The sequence below is a fragment of the Gymnoscopelus braueri genome (assembly GCF_963280865.1).
Source record: "Gymnoscopelus braueri genome assembly, chromosome: 24".
Classification (NCBI taxonomy): domain Eukaryota; kingdom Metazoa; phylum Chordata; class Actinopteri; order Myctophiformes; family Myctophidae; genus Gymnoscopelus; species Gymnoscopelus braueri.
This window is the reverse complement of record NC_137626.1, coordinates 32,188,995-32,211,999: the sequence shown is the minus strand read 5'-3', so window position 1 is coordinate 32,211,999 and position 23,005 is coordinate 32,188,995. Positions and strand designations below refer to the sequence as shown.

The 23,005-nt window shown below is 44.5% G+C and overlaps 1 protein-coding gene across 1 annotated transcript; it reads left to right on the top strand.

The window, feature by feature from the left end:
- The first annotated feature begins 1,527 nt into the window (after nucleotides 1-1,527).
- LOC308080739 (inhibin beta B chain-like) lies at nucleotides 1,528-15,835 on the top strand. Its single transcript, XM_080422698.1, has 2 exons — nucleotides 1,528-2,829; nucleotides 13,547-15,835. Exons 1-2 carry the CDS (start codon nucleotides 2,382-2,384, stop codon nucleotides 14,347-14,349), a joined length of 1,251 nt encoding a protein of 416 aa, XP_080278824.1. The 5' UTR covers nucleotides 1,528-2,381; the 3' UTR covers nucleotides 14,350-15,835.
- The last annotated feature ends 7,170 nt before the right edge of the window (nucleotides 15,836-23,005 follow it).

Sequence of the window (23,005 nt, the reverse complement as noted above, 5' to 3'; positions counted from 1 at the left end):
CTGAATGTTTCCACATTGGACTTGACTTTGATTTTTCTCACGTAAGTCTTTTTCCACTCAGCGTCCTGATGGAGGTCTGCTTACCTCTTCAAAGTTCAGCTGGTAGGCCTACACTGTCAAAACCCTGAGAGTTCATTAACCAGTGGTGTACTGTAAAGTAACTAAGTAAATGTACTCAACTACTGTACTTAAGTACAATTTTGATTTTTTTTTTTACTTTACTGGAGTGTTTCCAATTTTCAGTACTTTTAGTTCACTACATCTCAGAGGCAAATATTGTACTTTTAATCCACTACAGTTATTTGACAACTTTAGTTACTAGTTACTTTGTAGATTTGGATTATTATTACAAAACATACATTAACCACTTCAGCCCTATATACATTTCGGCCATTTGAAAATATGCATTCCATTGTGAGCTTGTAGATCTGCTATTTTCTAAAGAATTTTATACATTTGAAAACTTGTGAATTGGGATATTCTGCATAATGAGTACTTTCTACTTTTGGTACTTTAAGTACATTTTGATGCCAATACTTTTGTACATTTACTCAAATAAAATTTAGAATTCCGGACTTTTACTTGTAACAGAGTATTTCTACATTGTGATATTTTAACTTAAGTAAAACATTTGAGTACTTTTCTTTTTCCACCAGTGACTGTCAAAACCCTGCGAGTTCATTTAACTCTGTAGAGCCCCTATCAGGAGTCAGAAATGGGTTTAAAGGGTCCATTTGATTCCAATTAACACTCAGGGTTTTCCTGTGTGAGGTTCTATTCTTTCTGACCATTTAGGAAGTCCCCCTTTATTCAATGGAACACTTTAGTTGGTGGCAGCAGAGAAGAGAACCCACGTGGTTCCAATTCTAAAAAAGTGTTGCCTTGCCCCAGATCCCATAGCCCTCGCAGCGCTGCTGGTCGCGCTCTGATAGGCTGGGAATGGTTGTCACGGGAGACAATGTTGTCCAAATGTGTATTATATTAGGCCCATACAATAGGCTACTCGGTGTGGACCACAACTACAATGATAGCTGAACAATATAGTTGTTTTTGTCAAGAATAAATAAGTTAATGAATGAATCAATCAATCAATTAACGAATTAGGCGTAATTGATTAATTAGTTAATTAATACATTAAATAATTGATTTATTTAATGACATTTTAAAAAGGGGAGGACATTGACCTCATTGTAGAGAAATCATGTTCATATTTGTAACCGATCATTTGAGGTGTGTCTAAAGTTATATTAAGTTCAGATTAAGCTAATCAAGTTTCATTAAATTAGAATCATCGCTGCAATTACAAGCTATAGCCTACCCGTTGTAAGACGTGACAGACGTGACAGAGGTAGACGTGACAGTCTACCTCTGTCAAGAGGGGAGGGGAGAAGGAAGAAAAAAAAGATGTTGCCTTGACGACCAATTATCCAATCAGAGCGTTCGTCCCTCGGGGCTATGGGGTGTAGACTGTACTTATAAAAAGTTGGAGTGTGTTAGTGGCGAATCAGACGCCAAGTCCACAGAGAGGCAGAATGGAACCGCTCCGTGCGCTGCTCTGGTACACCGGCGCACGCATCACACCCGCCTTATGAATGATCTCTCAAAAGAAGAAACAACAGGCAACCGAGGAGTTTATCATTATCATTGTGATATTAACCAAAAAAAAAACATGGTCTGAATAAAACAAAAAATGTCCAACTGGAATCCGCTGCAATTTTTCCTCTTCTTTTTCCTCTCGTCGTTTGATGGAATACCTGGAGATCTGGTCATCAATGGGAGATCTTCAGCTGGGCTGATCGCTGTTAGATGTTTTAGCTGGAATGATCTACAGTGATCTTCCACGGACTGACTGACTGACTGACTGACTCAGTCACACACACAGGAGTCTTACCGCTGCAGTCAAGTCCATTCAAAGGAAAGGGGACAAGACACTTGGACTTGACTTCCAGCAGGCAGCGTGCGTCTCTCTCAAGTCACCCATCAGTTGACAGCCAGGGCTGTGTTCCAGATCCAGAATGACCAAAGACAACATCATATAAAAAAACAACAACCAACAACAAAAAAACAAAAAAACAATTATGTCTTCGACTGAATGGAAATTAAACAAACCATCACACGTTGCCATCATCAAAATGCATCGATTTTGAGAGGAAAAAAAGCCTGCATGCGCGCATATGGAGACACCCAGGGACTGAGGATTTTAACACATTTTAAACCATCGCTTTAAACTTTTTAATACAAAATATATATAAACACATATATAAACGACTTTGATTTTAAAAAAAAAAAGAAGAAGAAAAATAACAAATAAATAAATAAAAAGTTGATTTGACAAAATATCTTCAAGTGGATCTCGTGGAAATAGAGGAAAGGAGGAGAAAATGAGTTTGTGTTTCTTCCACGGCGCATTAGTACTCGTGGCTTTTTGCGTTCTCTCCGTCCGTTGCACCGGTCCTCCGTCGTCGTCGGCGGCGGGCGCCACCGACTCCTCCAAGGGAGCCGCAGCCGGGGATACGTGCTCGTCGTGCGGTGTCGGCGGCTCGCAGCAGTCGCCCGCCCTGGAGGACTCGGGCTCCTCCGGCCGCGTCGGCGTCAACGTCGACTTCCTGGAGGCCGTCAAGAGGCACATCCTCAGCCGGCTGCAGATGCGCGACCGGCCCAACATCACGCACCCCATCCCCAAGGCGGCCATGGTGACGGCGCTGCGCAAGCTGCACGCCGGCAAGGTGCGCGAGGACGGCCGCGTGGAGATCCCCAACCTGGACGGCCATGCCATGAGCAACGAGCTGCTCGAGGAGAGCTCGGAGATCATCAGCTTCGCGGAGACAGGTGCGTTGTTGCCGTTCCATCCCCCCCGGGGTTTCCTTGGGGGGGTTCCAGGGGGAGTCCCCCCAGATATTGATAGTTATTATAGGAACCAAATGGACAGTTACAGGTGTGTAACTCCGAGAGTGTACAAAATTTTGTACACTCTCAGAGTTATGGGGGTACGTAATAATGCATAAACCGGGGGGTCCTTGAACATTAAACATGTTTGAGGACCACTGGCTTGGCTGCTCCCCATATCGTCATGATGATGCGCCTCTTTGAAAAGGTTTCCCCCCAACTCGTCCGTGCGTCTCAGCGCTTGGGCAGGACGCGCATGTGTTCCTTATTCCACTGATTTATAACCTTTTTTTTTTTCCTTCCAAGGACCCCTAGTTTGACGTGCACATTACGATATTATGCACACCACAGGGAACCCCATTTTCTAAAGAAATATTCATATTTCTGGGAGTCCCAGAAATATTAATATTTCTTTAGAAAATGGGAGCCAGACTGGGGACCCACTGTAAAACCCTCACTGTTAAACTCTTGAGAGTGTACACATTAAACCATTTGGTTTGACTTGTATACTCTCGGAGTTGCAGACCCGTAAAGGACCCCCATTTGGACCCCATGTTGTTCCCCGGACCCCACGTTGAGAATCAGTGCCATAATCAACACCATTTTAAAATTTTTATAAACACATGTCATAACACTATACACCTGTTGTAGCCTAATTAGTTTAAGATGTGTTGAAACATTTACATGTTGAGAAATGAGTGCTGTTGTGCTTAATTTAAGCATGTAGGCTACAATCTTCAGTTAATAACACCATGTGTGCAACTGGAACCAAATAGCTACACTCTCAGGGTTAGAAATGGATAACTTAACACTGAGGATGTGGACTGTGTTATGCATGAAGCCAGCTCATCCTCCTCTGTGAGAGAGAGAGAGAGAGAGAGAGAGAGAGAAGCAGCTGAATTGCTCTTTGATTCCCTTCCCTCTGATGTAACAGTCTCTCTGTTTAGTCACTCGACGTGGCCGCTCTTGAAGAAGAAGGGGGGAAAAAACGAGTCATTTGAGGTTAAAGTCGGGTGTGTGTGAATATCAAGTCTTCAGCAGAGAGAGAGCTCTGCCTTAAAAATGTGTTTCTTATTCCTTCGTTAATTGACATTCCAGGAGCAAGCACAATTATGTCACTCACTTTGGGGTAATTTTCATGTTAGGTTTACGTTTTATGAAAAGAGGTTTCAGATGGAACAGAACACATTATTTTGAATGGAGAATTGGTAGGGTGTATAGTTTTGCAGCTATATTACGGAGCTTCCTTTTTTTTCTTATTAGATGTTTAGGGGACGGGATATTTTCCCATAATTTGGGTACCAAAGGCACATAGCTCCACACTTTGTGGCGACGCACAGTTGAGTGACAAACAATCAATCAGTGGTGCGTTCTCTGTGGTACCTGGCTCAAGAGCACCCCAGGGCGCATATTGTTGCTCTTGATCAGTGGTCTGTGGACCCTGCAGGGGTCCTTGAGGGGGTTCCAGAGCAGGGGCTCCATAGCTAAATGATTGATAGTTAGGAACCAATTCTGAGAGTGTACAAAATGTTGTATACATTTTGTACACTCTCAGAGTTAATAACACTGAGGATTTTGCAGTATAGATTGGTGTCAGAAATCAAACGGGGGTCCGTGGCGTAATGCAAACTGGGGAAGGGGGGGGGGGCTTTGAAATCAAAAAGGGTTTCGGGAACCACAGCTCTTTGATGGACAGTCTTTGGCCGACATGCGGCCGGAGCCTGCGGAGGGCATTCAGCCCTACCAAAACGGCATGGACACCCCTCTTTAGCGAAAAGCGAGGCCAAAACCTATGCTCCGCGTGTTACATCACAGCCATTGAGGGAACGGAGCCCCGACGCTTTGGTTCCACAGCGCGAGCAAAAGAATGCCCCGCTGCGCTGTGCGGCAGGCCCTGTGGGGGGGGGGGGGGGGGTTTCACAACTCTTGGTTATTTGGTCGACGTTGCTCTGTGTGGCGAATGGGGGGCTGCAGACCCTTGCACCTCGGTCCCCCCTCTTTCTCCTCTGCCAGTTGGCCGTATTACCGGGGTTAGTGGCTGCCAGCGGGGGACCGTGGCACGGGGACAAGCTACCCGAGGAACAATTTACTCGGAGAGGGCCCGGGGTGGCTGAAAAGAAGAGAGCAAGGGCTGGAAATGATCAATGATGCCACCTGCTTCGCCCACGTGCGTCCGGGACGCTGCCTTTCTCTCTCTCTCTCTCTGAAAAGCAAAGTGAGGCGAGCCTCCCCCCTCTCTCCCCCCCCCCCCCACCCCCACCCCGCGAAACATCTGCTTTGCACATCAACGATTTGAAATTGCCGTCTGAAATCACCACACTCCAGGCCAATTTGGAGCTCTAGCCTGTTATTCTGACTTGTGCGTGTGTGTGTATGTGTGTGTGTGTGTGTGTGTGTGTGTCTGTGTGTGTGTGTGTGTGTGTCTGTGTGTGTGTGTGTGTGTGTGTGTGTGTGTGTGTGTGTGTGTGTGTGTGCGCGAGTGCGTGCGCATCTGTTTCTGTGTGTGTGCATGTACACATCCCTTTGATTGTGTGTCGTGCATGTGTGCATGTGTGTGTGCCTGTGGGAATGTCCGTCTTCACTGTGTGTCTACGAGCAATGTTGTGCGGCTGTACAGTATGTGTGTGTGTGAGTGTGTGTGTACAGTGAACAGTCTGTGTGATTGTGTGCCATGTGTGCTGTGCATTTTTTGTGTGTGTGTGTGTGTGTGTGTGTGTGTGTGTGTGTGTGTGTGTGTGTGTGTGTGTGTGTGTGTGTGTGTGTGCGCGTGCGTGTGTGTGTGCTTGTGTGTGTGAGAATGTGTGTGTACTTATGCCTATTCTTTAACTCAAAGTGTATAAATGGGCCTGTGTGTGTGTGTGTGTGTTTGTGTGTGCGCGCGCTTGTGCGCGCTTGTGCGCGCTTGTGTGTGCGTACTTGCACTACTGTACTTGTGAGGGCCAGATGTCCCCACAAGTATAGTAGAATTTGAGAAATAGACATAGTGAGGACAATTCTCCTGCTCCTCCCAAGAGAAGCGGTTGTTTTATGGCTAAAAAAGATTCAGCTTGGGGTCATGGGACAAGACGTTTGGAGGTTTGGTTTATAGGTATCAGGGTTGGAGTTACAGTTGATTTATACGTATAGTCGCATGCCGGTGTCGTGCGCACCGAAAGTAGTAGATCTGTAAGCTTTTATAGATCGCTATTTCCGCCTTTAAAGGTTATGGTTAACAATGGCAAAGAAATGGTAAAAAAAACATGGTAAAACCGCTGTCCCAAAATGATGTTCTCGCAAGTATAGTATACAAATACGTGTCTGTGTGTGTGTGTGTGTGTGTGTGTGTGTGTGTTCAATCCTGTGTGTGTGTGTGTGTGTGTGTGTGTGTGTGTGTGTTCAATCCCGCTTGCAGTGTGTAGTACACGTCCGTGTGTGTGTGTGTGTGTGTGTGTCTGTGTGTGTGCATGTCAGCGCGGCGCTGGACATCACAGGCGTTGGGGTGTTGAATGGGTCCCCTCGGTATAAGGTCAGTGCCTTTGTGCGGCGGCGACGCGGTGTGCATGCAGATTCAGACCACCGCTGAACCCCACGGCCCCATGGCACCCCATTAGGATGCCGGGGCCGTCGGGGGTCCGTCTCCTGGGTCTATATGTAACAGGGGGGCCTTGGCAAGTGGGGGACTTGACTTTTTGGCTGCGCGCTGGAAGCCCAGTATATGTGTGTGTGCAGGACACCACACCACACCACACCGGAGTTGTGCGTTAACCCATAAAAATGATTGTATACTTTGGCTATTCACAAATAGCATCTTTGAACATACATATTTCTTAAAGCAAACATTTTTAACTCAAATCTTATGCTTCTGGGGGTCCCTGGAACGAAATATTTTCAGATGGGGGTCTGCGGTCAAATACATATAATTTTGGAGGTCCTTGACATGAAAAAAGTTTGAGCACCACTGATATATAGCAACACAAGTGTTTCAGAAAACCGTTTAGGACCGAATTTAGAAGACATTTTTGTAGAATCGGAACCTCAGGGCCTTAATGGGTTAAACTTGTAACAGCAAAGACGCCACAACATGTCATGTCTTTCTGTTTCGTCAATATGCAACACTTATTCTACACTACAGTATTTACTCTCATATCATATCTCTCTCTCTTTTTTTTTCTTTCTATCTATCTACTCTCTCTTGTCATCTGTCTGTCTGTCTATCTGTCTGTCCATCCATCCATCCATCCCCCTCTCTCTCTCTCTCTCTCTCTCTCTCTCTCTCTCTCTCTCTCTCTCTCTCTCTACATCTCTCTCTCTCATCTATCTTCTAGCACCATAACCTCTTATATTAGGGTATACCGTAACTCCTCTCAGGGCCTTGCTCTCATAAAGCTTCCCCCATTATCATCTCATACAATGAGATCAGTCATCGGTGACAAATGAATTCCTGTGGAAATGGTCAATTAAGTGTCTTCCTTTTCTCCCAGCGCGCCCCAACTCATTGTAGGACAACCGCTCCCTGCGCGGGGGCCCCATGCTGACATTAAAGTCCCCCCACAGACAAAACCAGAGCAGTCACATTTACATGTAGTTGACGTTCTTATTCATGAGTCACTGACAATGAAGGCGACGACGGGCCTGGCCGGGGGTCCGGGGGGGGGGGTCCCGGTCGCTGCCTTGCTCGATGGCACCTCGACGCGACAGGGACGCGTTTAACGGATCTGCCCCGCAAACATCTCATTTGCATTTTTAGGCTGACGCGATGACACAGAGTGACTTACAATAAGTGAGAAGGTGCGTGCGTGTGTGCGTGTGTGTGTGTGTGCGTGTGCGTGTGCGTGCGTGTGTGTGTGTGTGCTTTGAAAGGGCTGTCAGTGAACACAGTATCCAGGCGCTTAGCAGTCCCACTACATCACTGTTTCTCAACGTCGGGTCCGGGGACCACTAGGGGTCCAAATGGACCCTTTTGGGGTCTGTAACTCAGAGAGAGTGTATGAATGGAACCATACATGACCTTTACCGGGTCCATTTGGCTCCATTTGTATATAAATAAACACAGAGTATTTTACTGTGTAGATTGGGGTCTCAGCGACACATTTCAGGCATCTAGTTTATCCAGAGAAACTTTAAAGTTGCAATACGTAAACTTTCCTGTCCTAGCTGGGATTCGAAGGGTCTCCCTTGTGGGAGAACAAACATCTACCGCTCTACCAAAGAAGGGAAGCCTACTTTGGTGAGGGGAGGTATTGTGCTTATGAGCTTCAGGAAGGGCTACTTGTCAACCAGTCAGCGTCCTTACCAGACACCAGGGTCCAAATGTCTCACAGGAAGAGCAGGGAGATCACCTCCAACCATTGCTCATGTACCATTGATATTATAGTAACATACTCTACCATACAGATTGGTTCAAATAACTCTCGGATTGCAACTTTAAAATGAGGGTAAGTGATGTTTTGGGGATAAAACAAAAAGTGTTGTTTAAAGGTTTAAAGCTCTATATTCTGAGAGTAATCTGATAATTATATATATGATAGCTAAAGTGTTATGTAACAGGGGTCTCTCCAGCTCTTTAATAAACGATAAATTCATTTTCAGGTGGGTTGCCAATTTCAGCCAATTAGGAGAGAGTATCCAATTTGATAGTGTTCCAGTTCCAATTTCTTTGTCATCACTTTCAATTTAACTTGTTTACCCTGCATGAGTTCTCTCTCCTGATTGGATACAATTTGTAACCCGACCTCAAAATGTATGTTCTATTAAGAATCGGAGAGATGGACATACCCCTGTTACTGAACAAACACTCTAGTTTATAGCAATGATTACCGTCAGAATATAGAGCTATTTAACACTTATTTCAACAAAAACAAAACCCATTTCCTGCACCTTTAACACTTAGTGAGACGGCAGGGCTTCTGCTTGTTGCCAAAGGGGCCCTTTGGACGAGAATTCGAGGCTGTCGATGGACTCGTCACGGCAGCCAGCCACTCACTCCGCCGCCCTGCGCTTACATCAGAGACGAACGCTATAAACGCTAGTTTGAGTTTCGCAGCCACTTAAAAAGTTGTTTGCTTTGGCCCTGGTGTCGACAGTCAGCCACGGCTGTACCTACAAGCCCGGTGTGTGGCAGCATGCGGTTGTCTTCTAACGTAACATCTAAGCCATGGAGTAATCATAAACAGATTAGCCGTCTTGTTGTGATGGGGTGAAGTTAAGACGGGTGGAGGCTCGCTGCAGGCAGCTGGATGCCTGATGATGATGATGATGATGAGGATGATAGGGCTCGGCACTGAACAGAAAATGTATCAAAACATTGACATTTAGAACCTCTCACCAGGACCGGATTAAGAACTTTTGGTGCCAGGGGCTACAACCTGGTTTGGTAACCCCCCGTATTTTGTCAGCAAAATTTGTCACCTGAGTTTGGTGCCCCTCGTTACCGTTAATCCGGGCCTGCCTCTCACCGACTTAATCTCGCTCATTTCAGTTAATCAAATAACCGAGGAAATATATCGTTGCTGTCCGGCAGAAACCAGCTAACTCCATTTTGACGCTTTTGCATTTTTTCCCCCCATAAATCAGGGCCATTGAACATTGAACTACTAAAAATATTGAACCAATGAAAAGCATTAAAAAGCGCTTCTGACAAAACCAGCTAACTCCATTGGATCCTCAAACGTTCTGCTAAACCAGCTAACTCCACCTGAGTTAGCTGGTTTAGCTGACTCCAGGCTCCACCCCCTTTTGACCTCCAACCTCATTGTGAGCTTGGAGATCCATTCAGCTGTTCCTATCAATGATGAAAAAAAACTCCACCTTTTTTCATTTCCTGAAAAATGAACATTTTGGAGTTAGCTGGTTTCTGCTAGACAGCAGAGATATACATAATGTATTGGTATTTCTTGTATACCAACGAATCAACATGGTTCGTGTTGTCGATTGCTATTTTCACTATTTTTGAAAATCGATTATTTCATTTAAACCGATGAAATTGATTAGTTCGATTAACTGTTGTGGCCGTAATATTTACAGTACAGACCGTGTAAGAGGATGATGATGATGATGATGGGAGCCAGACAGGCAGCCAAGGTTCTGTCCGCCACTCTGGTGGGATTTTGATTGCATCTGTCTGGATACGGCATTGGAAAGCTCATCAAACATGATTAAAATCACGCTGGATTGTCACAACAAAACCGTCAGACGAGAGGGAGCTGGAGATGTTTAGACGTCGGGGCCGTGTCGGTGGATGAAGCAGCACGCTCCCGGGGATTTTGGCACGGGATGGCAGTCGTCTTTCTGCGGTGTAGCTTTTGGTTTTTTTCCCCCAGTTTTTTAATGATGTTTACCAGTGTTAAGAGGGAGAGAGATTAGGAAAGGCAATAGCGGAGACGGTTGTGGTGGAATTTGACACTCGACTCCGAGGAAGAAAATATGCCAGTGATTCACAACCTTTTTATTTCCAAGGACCCCCATAGTCTGATATGCATTAGGTCACAGACCCCCCATTTAAGTGTTAAGATCTAAGCTCTATATTCTGATCGCACTAATTGCTATAGAGCTATTGTTCAGTAACAGCAGTCTCTCCGGCTCTTTAGTAAACAGAAAATGCATTTGCAGGTCGAGATACCAATTTTATCCAATCAGGGGAGAGAACAAGAACAAGTGAAACTGGAACTGGAACTGGAACTGGAACTGGAACACTATTAAATTAAGCTGATAAATGGGTACTTTCTCCCGATTGGCTGAATTGGCAACCCACCTGAAAATGTATTGTCTGTTTATTAAAGAGCTGGAAAGACATGGAGATCCCTGTTACTCAACAAACACTCTATAGCAATGAATACTATCAGAATATAGATCTATAAAGTATCGCAAAACAGACATATTACTCAAGTAAAGTAAAAAATACCTCAACATTGCAGTACAGTACTTGAGTAAATGTACAGTACTTAGTTACTTTCCACCGCTGGATTCTATGAACAGTTTTAAAACTGTTCCACTTGCATGTTGAGTCGGCCCAGATATCTTCGCTGTCGGACACAATCCTCCTCGTATCTCCATATTTATGTTTATGTATTTTCGTTATTGAATGCCCTGCTTCGTCATACTACAGTGTCACAAAATAGCTGATCTACAAGCTCACAGCGTGTCGCAGATCTGCTTTTTTTTATGTTTATGTCTGTCATTGGGTTTTAGAAATACTGAATCAATGAAAAGTATTAACAAGACCTTATGACTTTTTTCCAATTTCCTGAAAAGTAACAGTTTTGGACATACAATGTTTCCACCCGACAGTGACGATATGAGAAGGGTACCGCAGTGGTGTAAAGTAACTAAATACATTTACTCAAGTACTGTACTTAAGTACAATTTTGAGGTACTTTTACTTTACTGGAGTATTTCCAATTCTCTTTACTTTTACTTCTACTCCATACATCTCATAGGCAAATATTGTACTTTTACTCCACTACAATTATTTGAAAACTTTAGTTACTAGTTACTTTGCAGATATAAATTATTACATTATAAAACATACGTTAACCACATTAACCGCCCTATTTTATACCCAGGCTATTTGAAAATAGCCGATCTACAAGCTCACAACACGTCGCATCGCGACGCGTTGTGAGCTTGTAGATCTGCATTTTCAAACATTTTAGTACTTTTACTTTTGGTACTTTAAGTACATTTTGATACCAATACTTTTGTACTTTTACTCAAGTACATTTTGAATTCCGGACTTTTACTTGAAACAGAGTACTTCTACATTGCGGTATTGATACTTTTCCTTAAGTAAAACATTTGAGTACTTTTTCCTCCACTGGGGTACCGTAAAGCACTGGTTTCCAAACTTTTTAGCTCGAGACCCAAAAGAGAAATTACACTAGTGAAAATAATAGATCTACAAGCTCACAACGCGTCCTCGTTGTAAACTTGTTGATCGGCTATTTTCACTACTTGATAGTTTTTTTTCCCTAGCTCATGGAATTTAATCGTGACCCACAAATGGGTCCCGACACACTGTTTGGGAAACAGTGCCATAAAGGGTGGGGGCATGTGTGGTGGTGTTGGTGGTGGTGGTGGGTGTGGGCGGCTTTAGAGAGCAGCCCGCGCACAAAGGTTCAAAGACTTGGCAGTGAATGCTGGCTGTAAATGAGTGCATATGGAGCCTAACTGCATGCACAATCAGTGCCATGATGTTAGAGGCGAGACCGCGTCAGCCACCGGCCGGGCCACGAAGACGCTGCTGCCAGAGCCATGAAGCACGGCAAACATTTCCATGGCTCTATAGCCCAGTACCCAGGCCAGTGGCGGAAGAAGTAGTACTCAGACTTTGGACTTAAAGGACGACTTCACCCATTTCCAACCTATGTTCATATAACTGGTCCTCACTAATGCTTGTGATAAAATGGTACTATTGTTTTCTACTGGGTCCGTGTCTCATAGGAGGGCTGTGGACACTTCAGAAACCCGCCTACCAGTGACATCATCGTAGGCAGGATTTCTTTCTCCTCCGAGACACAGACTGAGTAGACAAAAATTGTGCCATATCATGATGAGCATTTGTGAGGACCAGTTAAATGAAGATGGGTTGAAAAAGGGTGAAGTGGTCCTTTAAGAAAAATGTGCAATATCACAGCATAAACATACTGATACTAAGCCCTAGATCTGTTTTTTTCTTTGTGGAAAAGGTTAGAATATATCTCTTTCATATATTTGAGTATGGTACTTTAATTTTTTTAAGTAATATTGGCCTTTGACTTGTAACAGAGTATTTCTATATTGTGGTATTACTACTTTGACTGAAGTAAAAAATCAGAGTACTTCTTCCACCACTGACAAAATCAGACACCCCTATTTCTCTCTCTCTCTCTTGCTCTCCATCCCCCCCCCCCGATCCCTCCTCCCGCCGGTACTCCAATCCCTCCTTTACCGCCGTCTCAGTGTCCCAGATGAGAAAGAGAAGACAGCCATGGCTGATCGTGACCTCCCTACGCCATTATAGTAACTGTCCAGCTCCGTTTAGATTCGGTCACTTGAAGTTTAAATGGCCCCTGCTTCTCACCGGCACGCTATATAGCCTTACAATGCCCACCTGACCCGTTGCCCACCCACGTAACAGACCAGAGGTCGCCATCTTGCTTTTGGCCGCTCTCGGGCCCGACCAGGGATGTTGAGCGAGTGAATTGAACGAAGCCGTTTTTCTGGCACAGGATGGCACGGTTCTGTCACTTAGGGGGCTTCGCCAATGATGATGATAATTCAGTCGTTACTCCAACAGTTTTAATGCACAAGGACCCACCAAATTGATATGTATTTGGGCCGTGGACCGCCTTCTGGAAAAAGGTTTTAGGGGCGGCCATAGCTGAATGGGTAGAGAGGCCAGGCCGCCTGGGAAAACAGAAGGTCCCGGGTTTGATTCCCGGCCCCCCGGCTATGTGTCGAGGTGTCCATGAGCGAGACACTTAACCCTCAGCCATGAGCTGAGCGAAGCTGAAACCGAATTTAATGAGGTCTCCATTATCAGTATTATTTTGTGCCAGAGAACCCATAACAGAAGATTTGTGTTGTTAAATTGCTTTGAAAATATTTTCTCGAAAATTGGGTTAAACTGATTTTATATTAAAAACTTTGAGAACCAGTGCTCTAACCATATCCCTTTGGTGTGTGTGTTTGGTTCCCCTTGCAGACGACCAGGTGACGTCCAAGTCCAGCCTGTACTTCCTCATCTCCAACGAGGGCAACCAGCACCTGTACGTGACGCAGGCCACGCTCTGGCTCTACTTCAAGCTCCTCCCGGCGCACGGGCTGGAGGCGGCGGCGGCGGGCACGACGCCGCGGGCGCGGCGGAAGGTCACGGTGAAGGTCTACTACCAGGAGCCCGGCCTCGGCAGCGAGTGGAACCTGGTGGAGAAGCGCGTGGAGCTGAAGCGCAGCGGCTGGCACACGTTCCCGCTGACCGAGGCCGTGCGCCGCGTCTTCGAGAAGGGCGACCGCCGGCAGAACCTGGACGTGCGCTGCGAGGGCTGCGACGCCGACGGTGTGACGCCCGTGCTCCTCAACGCCAACGACGAGTCCCACCGGCCCTTCCTGGTGGTGCAGGCGCGCCAGGCCGACGGCGCCAAGCACCGCATCCGCAAGCGCGGGCTGGAGTGCGACGGCAGCAGCAGCCTCTGCTGCCGGCAGCAGTTCTACATTGACTTCCGGCTGATCGGCTGGAACGACTGGATCATCGCGCCGAGCGGCTACTTCGGGAACTACTGCGAGGGGAACTGCCCGGCGTACATGGCCGGCGTGCCCGGCTCGGCCTCGTCCTTCCACACGGCCGTGGTCAACCAGTACCGCATGCGGGGCATGAGCCCCGGCTCCATGAACTCGTGCTGCATCCCCACCAAGCTCAGCACCATGTCCATGCTCTACTTCGACGACGAGTACAACATCGTGAAGCGGGACGTCCCCAACATGATCGTGGAGGAGTGCGGCTGCGCCTGAAACCAGGCGCGCGCCGCGCGCACGGGGGGGAAGGTGGGGGGCGGTTCATAAAGGCTCTTTCCGACTACAAGAACTAAAAGCGAACCGTGCCGTGCCACGTATTTCACGGGGTTCTGGATTAGTCTTACCGAACGCTATGCGGCTCGGTCTCAGATAAGGTTCTTGGAACCTCATTTGGGGTCCTGCTCAGGAGGTGGTACTAACCCGGGAAACCCAGAACTCAGAACTTATCTATTCTTTTTTGTTTCTCCTAAAATAGTGAAAAAAGCCGGTCTACAAGCTCACAACGCGTTGCAACGCAAGGCGTTGTGAGCTTGTAGATCGGCTATTTTCACTAGTTTTCTTTTTATGATGTACCTCCCCCTTCAAGAGTGGTTCTGGTTATACACAAACAAATCATCACAGAACTTCACGGGTTAAGGAGAGTTCCAGGTTCTGGGTTTTACCCTTCGTAGTCGCAAAGAGCCAATAATTTAAAAGCGGAACTTAAAGACGAACTTCTGTAAAACAAGAGTCACCATATTACATAAAAAAAACAAATAATAATTATAGATACAAAGTGATATTTATGGACTATTATTAAAAAAAACATACGCACACGCACACACCAACCTCATCCACACATACGTATCTACACGCTCCTTCATGTATGCCTGCACAAACACCTGTATATATATTTATGTTTGTTGATATCCTTATTTTGTTAATATTATGCTACGGTGGAAGTTCTTTTTTGTGCGTTTTTCTTTTCTCCCCCAAGACGACTCAGAATCCTTTTGTAAAGTTAAGCCCGTCGGTCTCCTTATCAAAGGGATGTGAAGATTTTGTTTCCCCCACAACATGTTACAGGTTAACTTAAAAAGTTCCATCATTCAATATCTCTACAGTATAACAGAGAAGGGGCTGTTTTTTGTAAAAAAGAAGAAAAAAGGAAAAAAAAGTGTTGGCAATTTGTTAACCAAGGGCTTCAGTTACCTGGCTATCCATTTACAAAGCATCATAACGTTTTACTGTACTGTCTGTACTGTACTATCAATCACTTTGTTTAAAACTAGGTGTCTCCTTTTCTCTTTTTTTCCCCCGACGGTCGGGTATCGCATGTCCGGACGAAACTCCTTCACTTTGTGACAACAACGGCTCCGACATCTTGACGTGACAAAACGAGAAATGTATACCCCAGAAGTTTGTTGGAAGTTAATATCAAATCATCCAACCATGACACAAGTTCGCTTGGAGGTACATCAGGTGGAGGGGGGTGGAGCGTAAAAGGAACAATTGTCCACAAAACACCTGCGTTAACAGCACTGAAAGGTCTTCTCGCACGTCAAACTATTCCAGTTCTCAAACTTTGTATTTTATTTCAACTGAAATTTCATTTCAATCTTTTTTTCAACTCTGAGAGCGTACAAATAGAACCAAATGTTGGTTCTATTTGTACACTCTCAGAGTTACAGACCTGTAAGGGTCTTTTTGGAACCCCCCTCCAAGGAACACTGAGGGTCATTTTGAGAACCACTGAACTATCCCGACATACAGCACTTCCTGTCCGACAATGACCCTCGGTTTCTGCAAACTTACAACCCCCCCCACCCCCTTTTTCTTGGAGAAACTATATTCCATTGTTTTAAACAAACAACCACAACAACAATGAAAAAAAAAAACTGCTTTGTGAAAAATATACACAGGGCTGCATTCCATTACTGGACACCATGGTAGAGAAAAGCACAAGAAGAGATAGAGACATTCTAACAGATTTTTTTTTTCTTTCTTTTTTTTTAAAACACCGATGCTGTCACCAAACCACACACAAAAAACATCATAAAAAATAATAACAACCCCCCCGCCCTCCCTCCCCCGTTAGCTGAACAGGTAATGGTACACTCGCCAATGTGATGCGTCACGCCCGAAAATTCCAGGAATCATCCTTCGAGAACTAGAACACGGAAGGGTCTAGTTTTACATTCTTGGCATTGTGGTTGGAAGGTTCATTGTCAGTTCACACAGGACAACACTGGCTGGCTGCTTGAACCTGGAGCCATTTAGGGAAAAAAATGATTATTAGTGTTGAAATCATGTTTATAAGACGCCCATATTTTTCGTTCTCAACCTAGACAGCTGAACAACCAAACAGGAATTATTGATAAAAGGATATTCAATAGTTTGGGGAATCAATCATCTATCTATCTGCCCTTTTAGCTACAGAATCTTCTGCCTATAACTACAAGTCTCCAACCTCCAAACCGTGGCACGGCATCAAACAATAAAGCAGTTCCCAACCTCTTTCTGGATCAGGGCTCACTTGAAACTGACACCCATCCGCCAGGGGTGGGCCGAGTGCATTTTCAGAGCATGTTTATTTTAATGATCAATCGATCGATTGTGTTCTGGCTTGGATCAATGGAACTACCAAGTTCCTATTTATTGTTCTGACAATTTTTTTAAAGGAAAAAAAATACCATTAATTTCTTTTTTTACATTATCATTAAAATCTTAGGGTTTTTAGCAGGCCCACTTGCCAATTATTAGCGGGCCCACTTGCAATATCCTCACGGCCCACCAGTGAGCCCTGGACCACAGGTTGGGAATCGCTGCGATAAAGAAACCTTCAATTGTACCGTCGTCACCCGAGGAAAGCGTTACAATATAGTTGAGGAATTACGTCACATTTATCCATCTACCTTAACTTTTACACACAACAAACAAAGTGTCTTCCCGCCCCTTTGAAATGGAGAGAGTCCAATTTTAGTCGAGTTCTCAACTATTCCCGTCTTTCGTTTCAGTCAGCAAAAAGTGAAAAGTTGCCATAATTGCTCCGTTCCTGGTGATGGTGCAGCTTCTGCACTTCCCCAAATGCACACTTTGATAGCACTTGCAGATTGAAATGCCTTTAAACGACCCCATCGGTGGCGCGCCATTGCCCCACACAAGTCCTTTTTCGTAAAAAAAAAAGAGAATAAAATAAGTGCCGCATGAGCTATGCAATGTATAGTATTTACCCATTATTACCATGACCAGCTCACCCTAGCTCTCGTTGTAAACTATCACCAATACTTGAAATGAAATCTTTCGCTTATTCTTCCGAGCGAACGGTTGTTAGAATATTTGCACTGAAGAGTTGCGTGATTAGTAATAAAGATAAAGTAAAAAAAGAAAGAAAAAATGAACAAAAAAATAAAAAGAACTGCCATTGACAAAAAAAACGTTATTTTTATAGAAGCAAATTGAAGCTCTGCTCAAATGTATTATATACGTTAACATGTTACCAAAGAGGCCAAGGATGTTTAGCTGGGGCTGGGCAAGATATCAATATTATATGGTCACTGTCGGGTGGAAATTTATTTTATTTTATTTTATTTTTCCCCTCGTAAAGTAATGCTCTATTTGTCGTACAGCAGTTTCACACAAAACTAGTGAAAATAGCCTATCTTAAGTGGTTAAGTCTGTCTGTGGGTTTTTATGAATATTGGAACCAATGAAAAGTATTTACAAGAGCTTGTGACTAAGTAACTACATTGGATTCATTGGGACACAGGGTAGTTTTTTCCCCCCATTTCCTGAAAAGTAACAGTTTCGGACATACACGGTTTCCACCCGACAGAGACGATCAAGGTGATATGAGACTATAGACGCGGTCTGGGAATTTTGTATATCATAATATTGTGATATGGCATAAATGTTGTCTTTTCCTACTTACATTTCTTTTCAAAAATAGCAAAAATAGCCGCTCTACGAGCTCTACAATGCATCGCAAGGTCGGCTAATTGAGCTATTTTTTAAAGGTTTGGAAGAAAAAAACTATATTATCGACATATTTGATCAAAAGAATATTGTGATATTTGATTTTGTCCATACCGCCCAGCCCTGGGTTTTAGCGTATTGTAAGATGGCAATGCCGTCCTGTTTGTTTTGTAAAATACTTGTGTAAAAAGAGGCCTAAATGCTGTATCAGGGTACAATATCAATCCATGTTCAGCTTAATCTCTTTCTTTTTTTTATTTTGTACCTAGACATGAAATATTTCATATTTTTTCATCAAATTACATAAAAAGTACTCCTAGGTTTTTTTTGTTATTCTTTCTTGTTAGCGCTTTGTTCCAGAATCATTTTTAGCGTGAAGCACAATGCCATCCAGTCCCTGTACAGATGCTGTAACATATGAATATGCTTTTGAAATATTTTGTTTCTTTGTAATTGTTGAGGAAAAAAACAAATAAAAATACATTTCTTATTTACCCGACTGTACGCTTTTAGAAATGTGTGGTGAGATTAATGTTGTATAGAATCTTCAATCCATAACAATATAGAAGCTACGGAATATATATTGACTCTATGGAACACAAGTCTGTAAGGGGCTCAATGAATCTAAAATCTAAGGAATACATAATCTATGGAACAATGATAACTGTATATTCTAAATAATATATCTAGAATATATGGAACATAATCAAACCTAGAACTTATGGAGCATACGATGAATCAACAATCTAATGGACATATGTATATGATCTAGAATGTATGGAACACATTTTTATAAATCCTATAATAAATCTGTCAACGGGTTGGGACAGACCTACTACATCACAGACTTCCTGATGTTTTATGTTCCTTCGTGAGTCTTAGATCCTCTATCTGCCTCATGTTAGATATTCATAATCATACCAGAAAGAAAAGTGGAGATGCAGCTTTCTTCAATTATTCTCCCAAATTATGGAACACCGCAGTTTGGGGCGACCGATAGCAGTCAGGGTGCATTCAAACTATGAGGAATGCGAGCACAACTTCAGTCCAAAAATGAATGAACGAACGATACAACAAACTTGCCGGGTGCACAGCTATAGACCATATTCACACGGCGGCCATATTGGAATTTAACATTGAAAGTGCCACCCCGTTGCCGTGGAAACGGGGTGGCACTTCATTGACTTAATAGCAACATGGCCGCCGTGTGAATATGATCTATACAAAAAGGTTCAACATAAAGAGAATGATGCCAGCTATAGCGCTACATGCTAGATACATGCTACCATTAATTTTCAATGGAAACCGCGTTGCGCAACACAGATACAAAGCGACACAGCGACAAAGATGCGGTGTAATTTTGTATCTTTGTGTCTTTTAATCTGCCCGTGTGAACGCACCATAATGCCTCTAATGGTGAGGCTGCCTAGATACGTGAAATCTTCCACAAACTCAATTGGTTCCGGATGGGGGTCCTGTGGGGATGGAGTTGACACGCATCGCTTGCGTTTTGGATGTGTCGATGCCGAGTCCAACCATGTCTGGCAAAGTTGTTAAGCCTAAAACTATGCACAGGAATGCTACGCACACCAAAGTCCTTGTAGTGGTGCCGGCCCACGGTAGAAGTATCCAAATGACTAGTCTTCGATTAAGAGACATAAAGGTGGCCTCACACACTGGTAGCCAAAGTGACAATATTTTATCATGGACGCAGAGGAATAGAAATCAACGTTTCGGCAGATAACTGCCTTCTTCAGGGTATATAGGCCTACAGAACACACTACAAGTCATACAGTACATAATATGGTATCTGAGATAATCATTCGGAAGTTCAACCAATCCACAAGGCTAAAAAAAAACGGGTTCTAATGAGACATATTAGAACATTATGATGAGAGCAATCAGGAACAGGTGCTCCGTCTCACATTCCCAGGCAATTAGGGAGGAGCACTACCCCATGAATTATCATTATACAAAGGTGCAAAAATAAATCTGGAAGGTCAATTCCTTGACCAATATCTCTGGTTTATAAAGCCTGCAGTTTTAGCCTGCATGCTGTGGTAGTGGTTGGTTGATAGGAGAGCAAGGTCGTCAACAAAGTCGAGATCTTCCAGCTGGGAGATCGGAGTCCAATGGATGCCCCTCTGGATCTATCTGCTGTGGTGCTGGTGGTCTATTCAGTCTATGGTGACAAAGAGGATAGGGGAGAGATGACTAATGATTTATCTAGAACTTCTTTATAGGATCATGACTCAATGCACCTAGAATGTATGGAGTGAATAATATAGAATACACAGTTGATGCAGAATATATGAAATAATATACTGATTGAATATACTGTATATACCAGTGGTTCTCCATGGGGTCCCCAGCCAAATGTGTTAACAGCATCACAATCAATTTAACCACTCTCAGTTTAACCACATGTCTCCTATACTCTCTCTCTCTCTCTCTCTCTCTCTCTCTCTCTCTCTCTCTCTCTCTCTCTCTCTCTCTCTCTCTCTCTCTCTCTCTCTCTCTCTCTCTCTCTCTCTCTCTCTCTCTCTCTCTCTCTCTCTCTCTCTCTCTCTCTCTCTCTCTCTCTCTCTCTCTCTCTCTCTCTCTCTCTCCCCCTCCCTCCCTCCCTCCCCCCCCCCCCCCCCCCACACTATAATGTCAAATACAGCAGGCAAGGCCTCGAGATCAGTGTTTGATAACTTACAGGAATAGAGTATTGACTGTCTCTTACTCTTAACCTGATGGTCGGGGACTCCTTGGCTTAGAAGAGGAAGGAGCACACTGGAGCTCTATTCTGTCCCACTGCTTAAAAACCCCAGTGAATGGAGGCTCTTCACCCCGCGTGGTCCATGGCTTATAGTCTCCCGAGTGCGGCGAGCAGGCAGGCAGCGGACCCCCTCTGTATGGGCCACTCTATGTGTGAGCATTCAGGCATACAAAGCCCCTAAACAGTCCTAATTAGAGCTCGGCCGAATCCCTGCAGGACTTCAGGGGTCAAGTGTTTGACCCCCAGGGGTCATGCTTCTTCGCCGTTTGTGTGTGTGTGTGGGGGGGCGGGGGGGGGAGACAGACAGACCCAATCATCTGCAGCCGGAGCGGCGTTATGGCCCGATAGCGCGCCCGGCGGATTAGGTTACCGCCATGAGCCCGGGGGGAGTCGCTCTGGATTCCGGGGGGGCCCCACGTGACAACTTGTCACGCCGGATGGTACGACGTGTTAAATTGATAAAGTGTGCACATGATAACGTGGTTGTCTTTGAGGGCTCTCTAGTCCATTGGTTCTCAAAGTGGGGTCCGGGGACCCCCAGGGGTCCTTGAGGGAGTTCCAGGGGGTCCCCAGCTAAATGATGCATAACCAAATGGACCCATATGGGTCTGTAACTCTGAGAGTGTACAAATGGAACCAAATGGACCCTAACGGGTCCATTTGGTTCCATTTGTACACTCTCAGAGTTCAATTAACATTGATTTGACAATATACATAGGGGGCCCAGAGATGGAAATGCCATTAAATGGGGGTCTGTAGCCTAATGCATGTCAAACTGGGGGGTCCTTGAAATTAAAATGGTTGAGATGGGGGTCCCTGGCATATCTTTTCAAAATGGTGGTCCGCGGGATAATAAGTGTCAATTTGGGGGTCCTTGATATGAAAAAGTTTGAGAACCACTGCTCTAGTCAACCAGAGGGATCTTGATGTCTTCCGAACTCTTCAAATTATCTGGTCAGGGATCAAATCCCTCTGGAACAGTGGTTCCCAAAGTTTTTAGTTCGAAGACCCAAAAGAGAAATGTTATGTCTCCCCGGGACCCACAACTAGAGACAATAGCCGATCTACAAGCTCACAACACGTCGCGATGCGGGTCCTTGGGGCGGTACCAGGGGGTCCCCAGCAAAATTAGCTAATATAGCTTCACAATCATTTCAACCACTTTAACCATATTTTTTTCTAATCTTTTTCTTTGATTTTTTTTAACTCAAATCTTTACTTCTGGAGGTCCCTGGCACAATTCTTTTTTTAGATGGAGGGGTCCGCAGCCAAATACATTTCGGGGGTCCTTGACATGAAAAAAGTTTGACAACCACTGATATAGAATTGACATTGTTAGTGAGAGACATCACTGTTGCTGTTGTTGTGATGCCTTTGGGCCAGAGGCACACAGCCTGAGCCTGAAAACAAAACTTTGCATGTCACCTACACAGTGCCAACAACAAAAGTACAAAGGGAACACTGGGAGGCAAATCGCATAACATGCCTCAGCGACATCCATCACCAGCGTATAATTGCTTTAAATTATATTCTATTAAGTGTCTGCCGGGCACAGTAAAACTGTTTTCCTGCATGGGGACGGAATGAAATAATACGCCTCGGAGAGGAAATAGTCCCCCGCTCCGTAATCTGACAGGTGGTGAAGGCATGAGTCAGCGCTGACACTTTCTGCTGTTGCACTCTGGAATGACATGAAAGGAGAAGAGAAGAGAAGAGAAGAGAAGAGAAGAGAAGAGAAGAGAAGAGAAGAGAAGAGAAGAAAAGAGAAGAGAGATAAATAGATGAAAGACACAGAGAGGGAGAAAATGACATTAAAGGGATAGTTCACCCAAAAACATACTCTTTTTCTAATCACCGCATGGATATTTTTTTGTTTTTGTCGCATTATTAAGCCAATAATTTGATGACCAGCGGACCGGTAGGCAGCGGTTCCGGGACACAAAGGAGACTCTTTGTTTCTCCTACCGGGAACCACTGCCGGTCATCAAATTATTGGCTTAGGAATGTGACAAAAACTAAAAAATATCCATTTCATGGGGTGACTAATCGATAGAAAAAAAGTCATTTTGGGGGTGAACTATCCCTTTAAGAGGAGGTAGAGAGAATGAGACAGAAAGAGAGAGAGAAGAAGAAGTGAAAAAAAGAAGGATAGAA

Coding starts and splice junctions, on each gene's coding strand:
- LOC308080739 (XM_080422698.1), top strand. CDS start 2,382: ATGAGTTTGTGTTTCTTCCACGGCGCATTAGTACTCGTGGCTTTTTGC. Junction 2,830..13,546: donor CATCAGCTTCGCGGAGACAG/GTGCGTTGTTGC, acceptor TTCCCCTTGCAG/ACGACCAGGTGACGTCCAAG.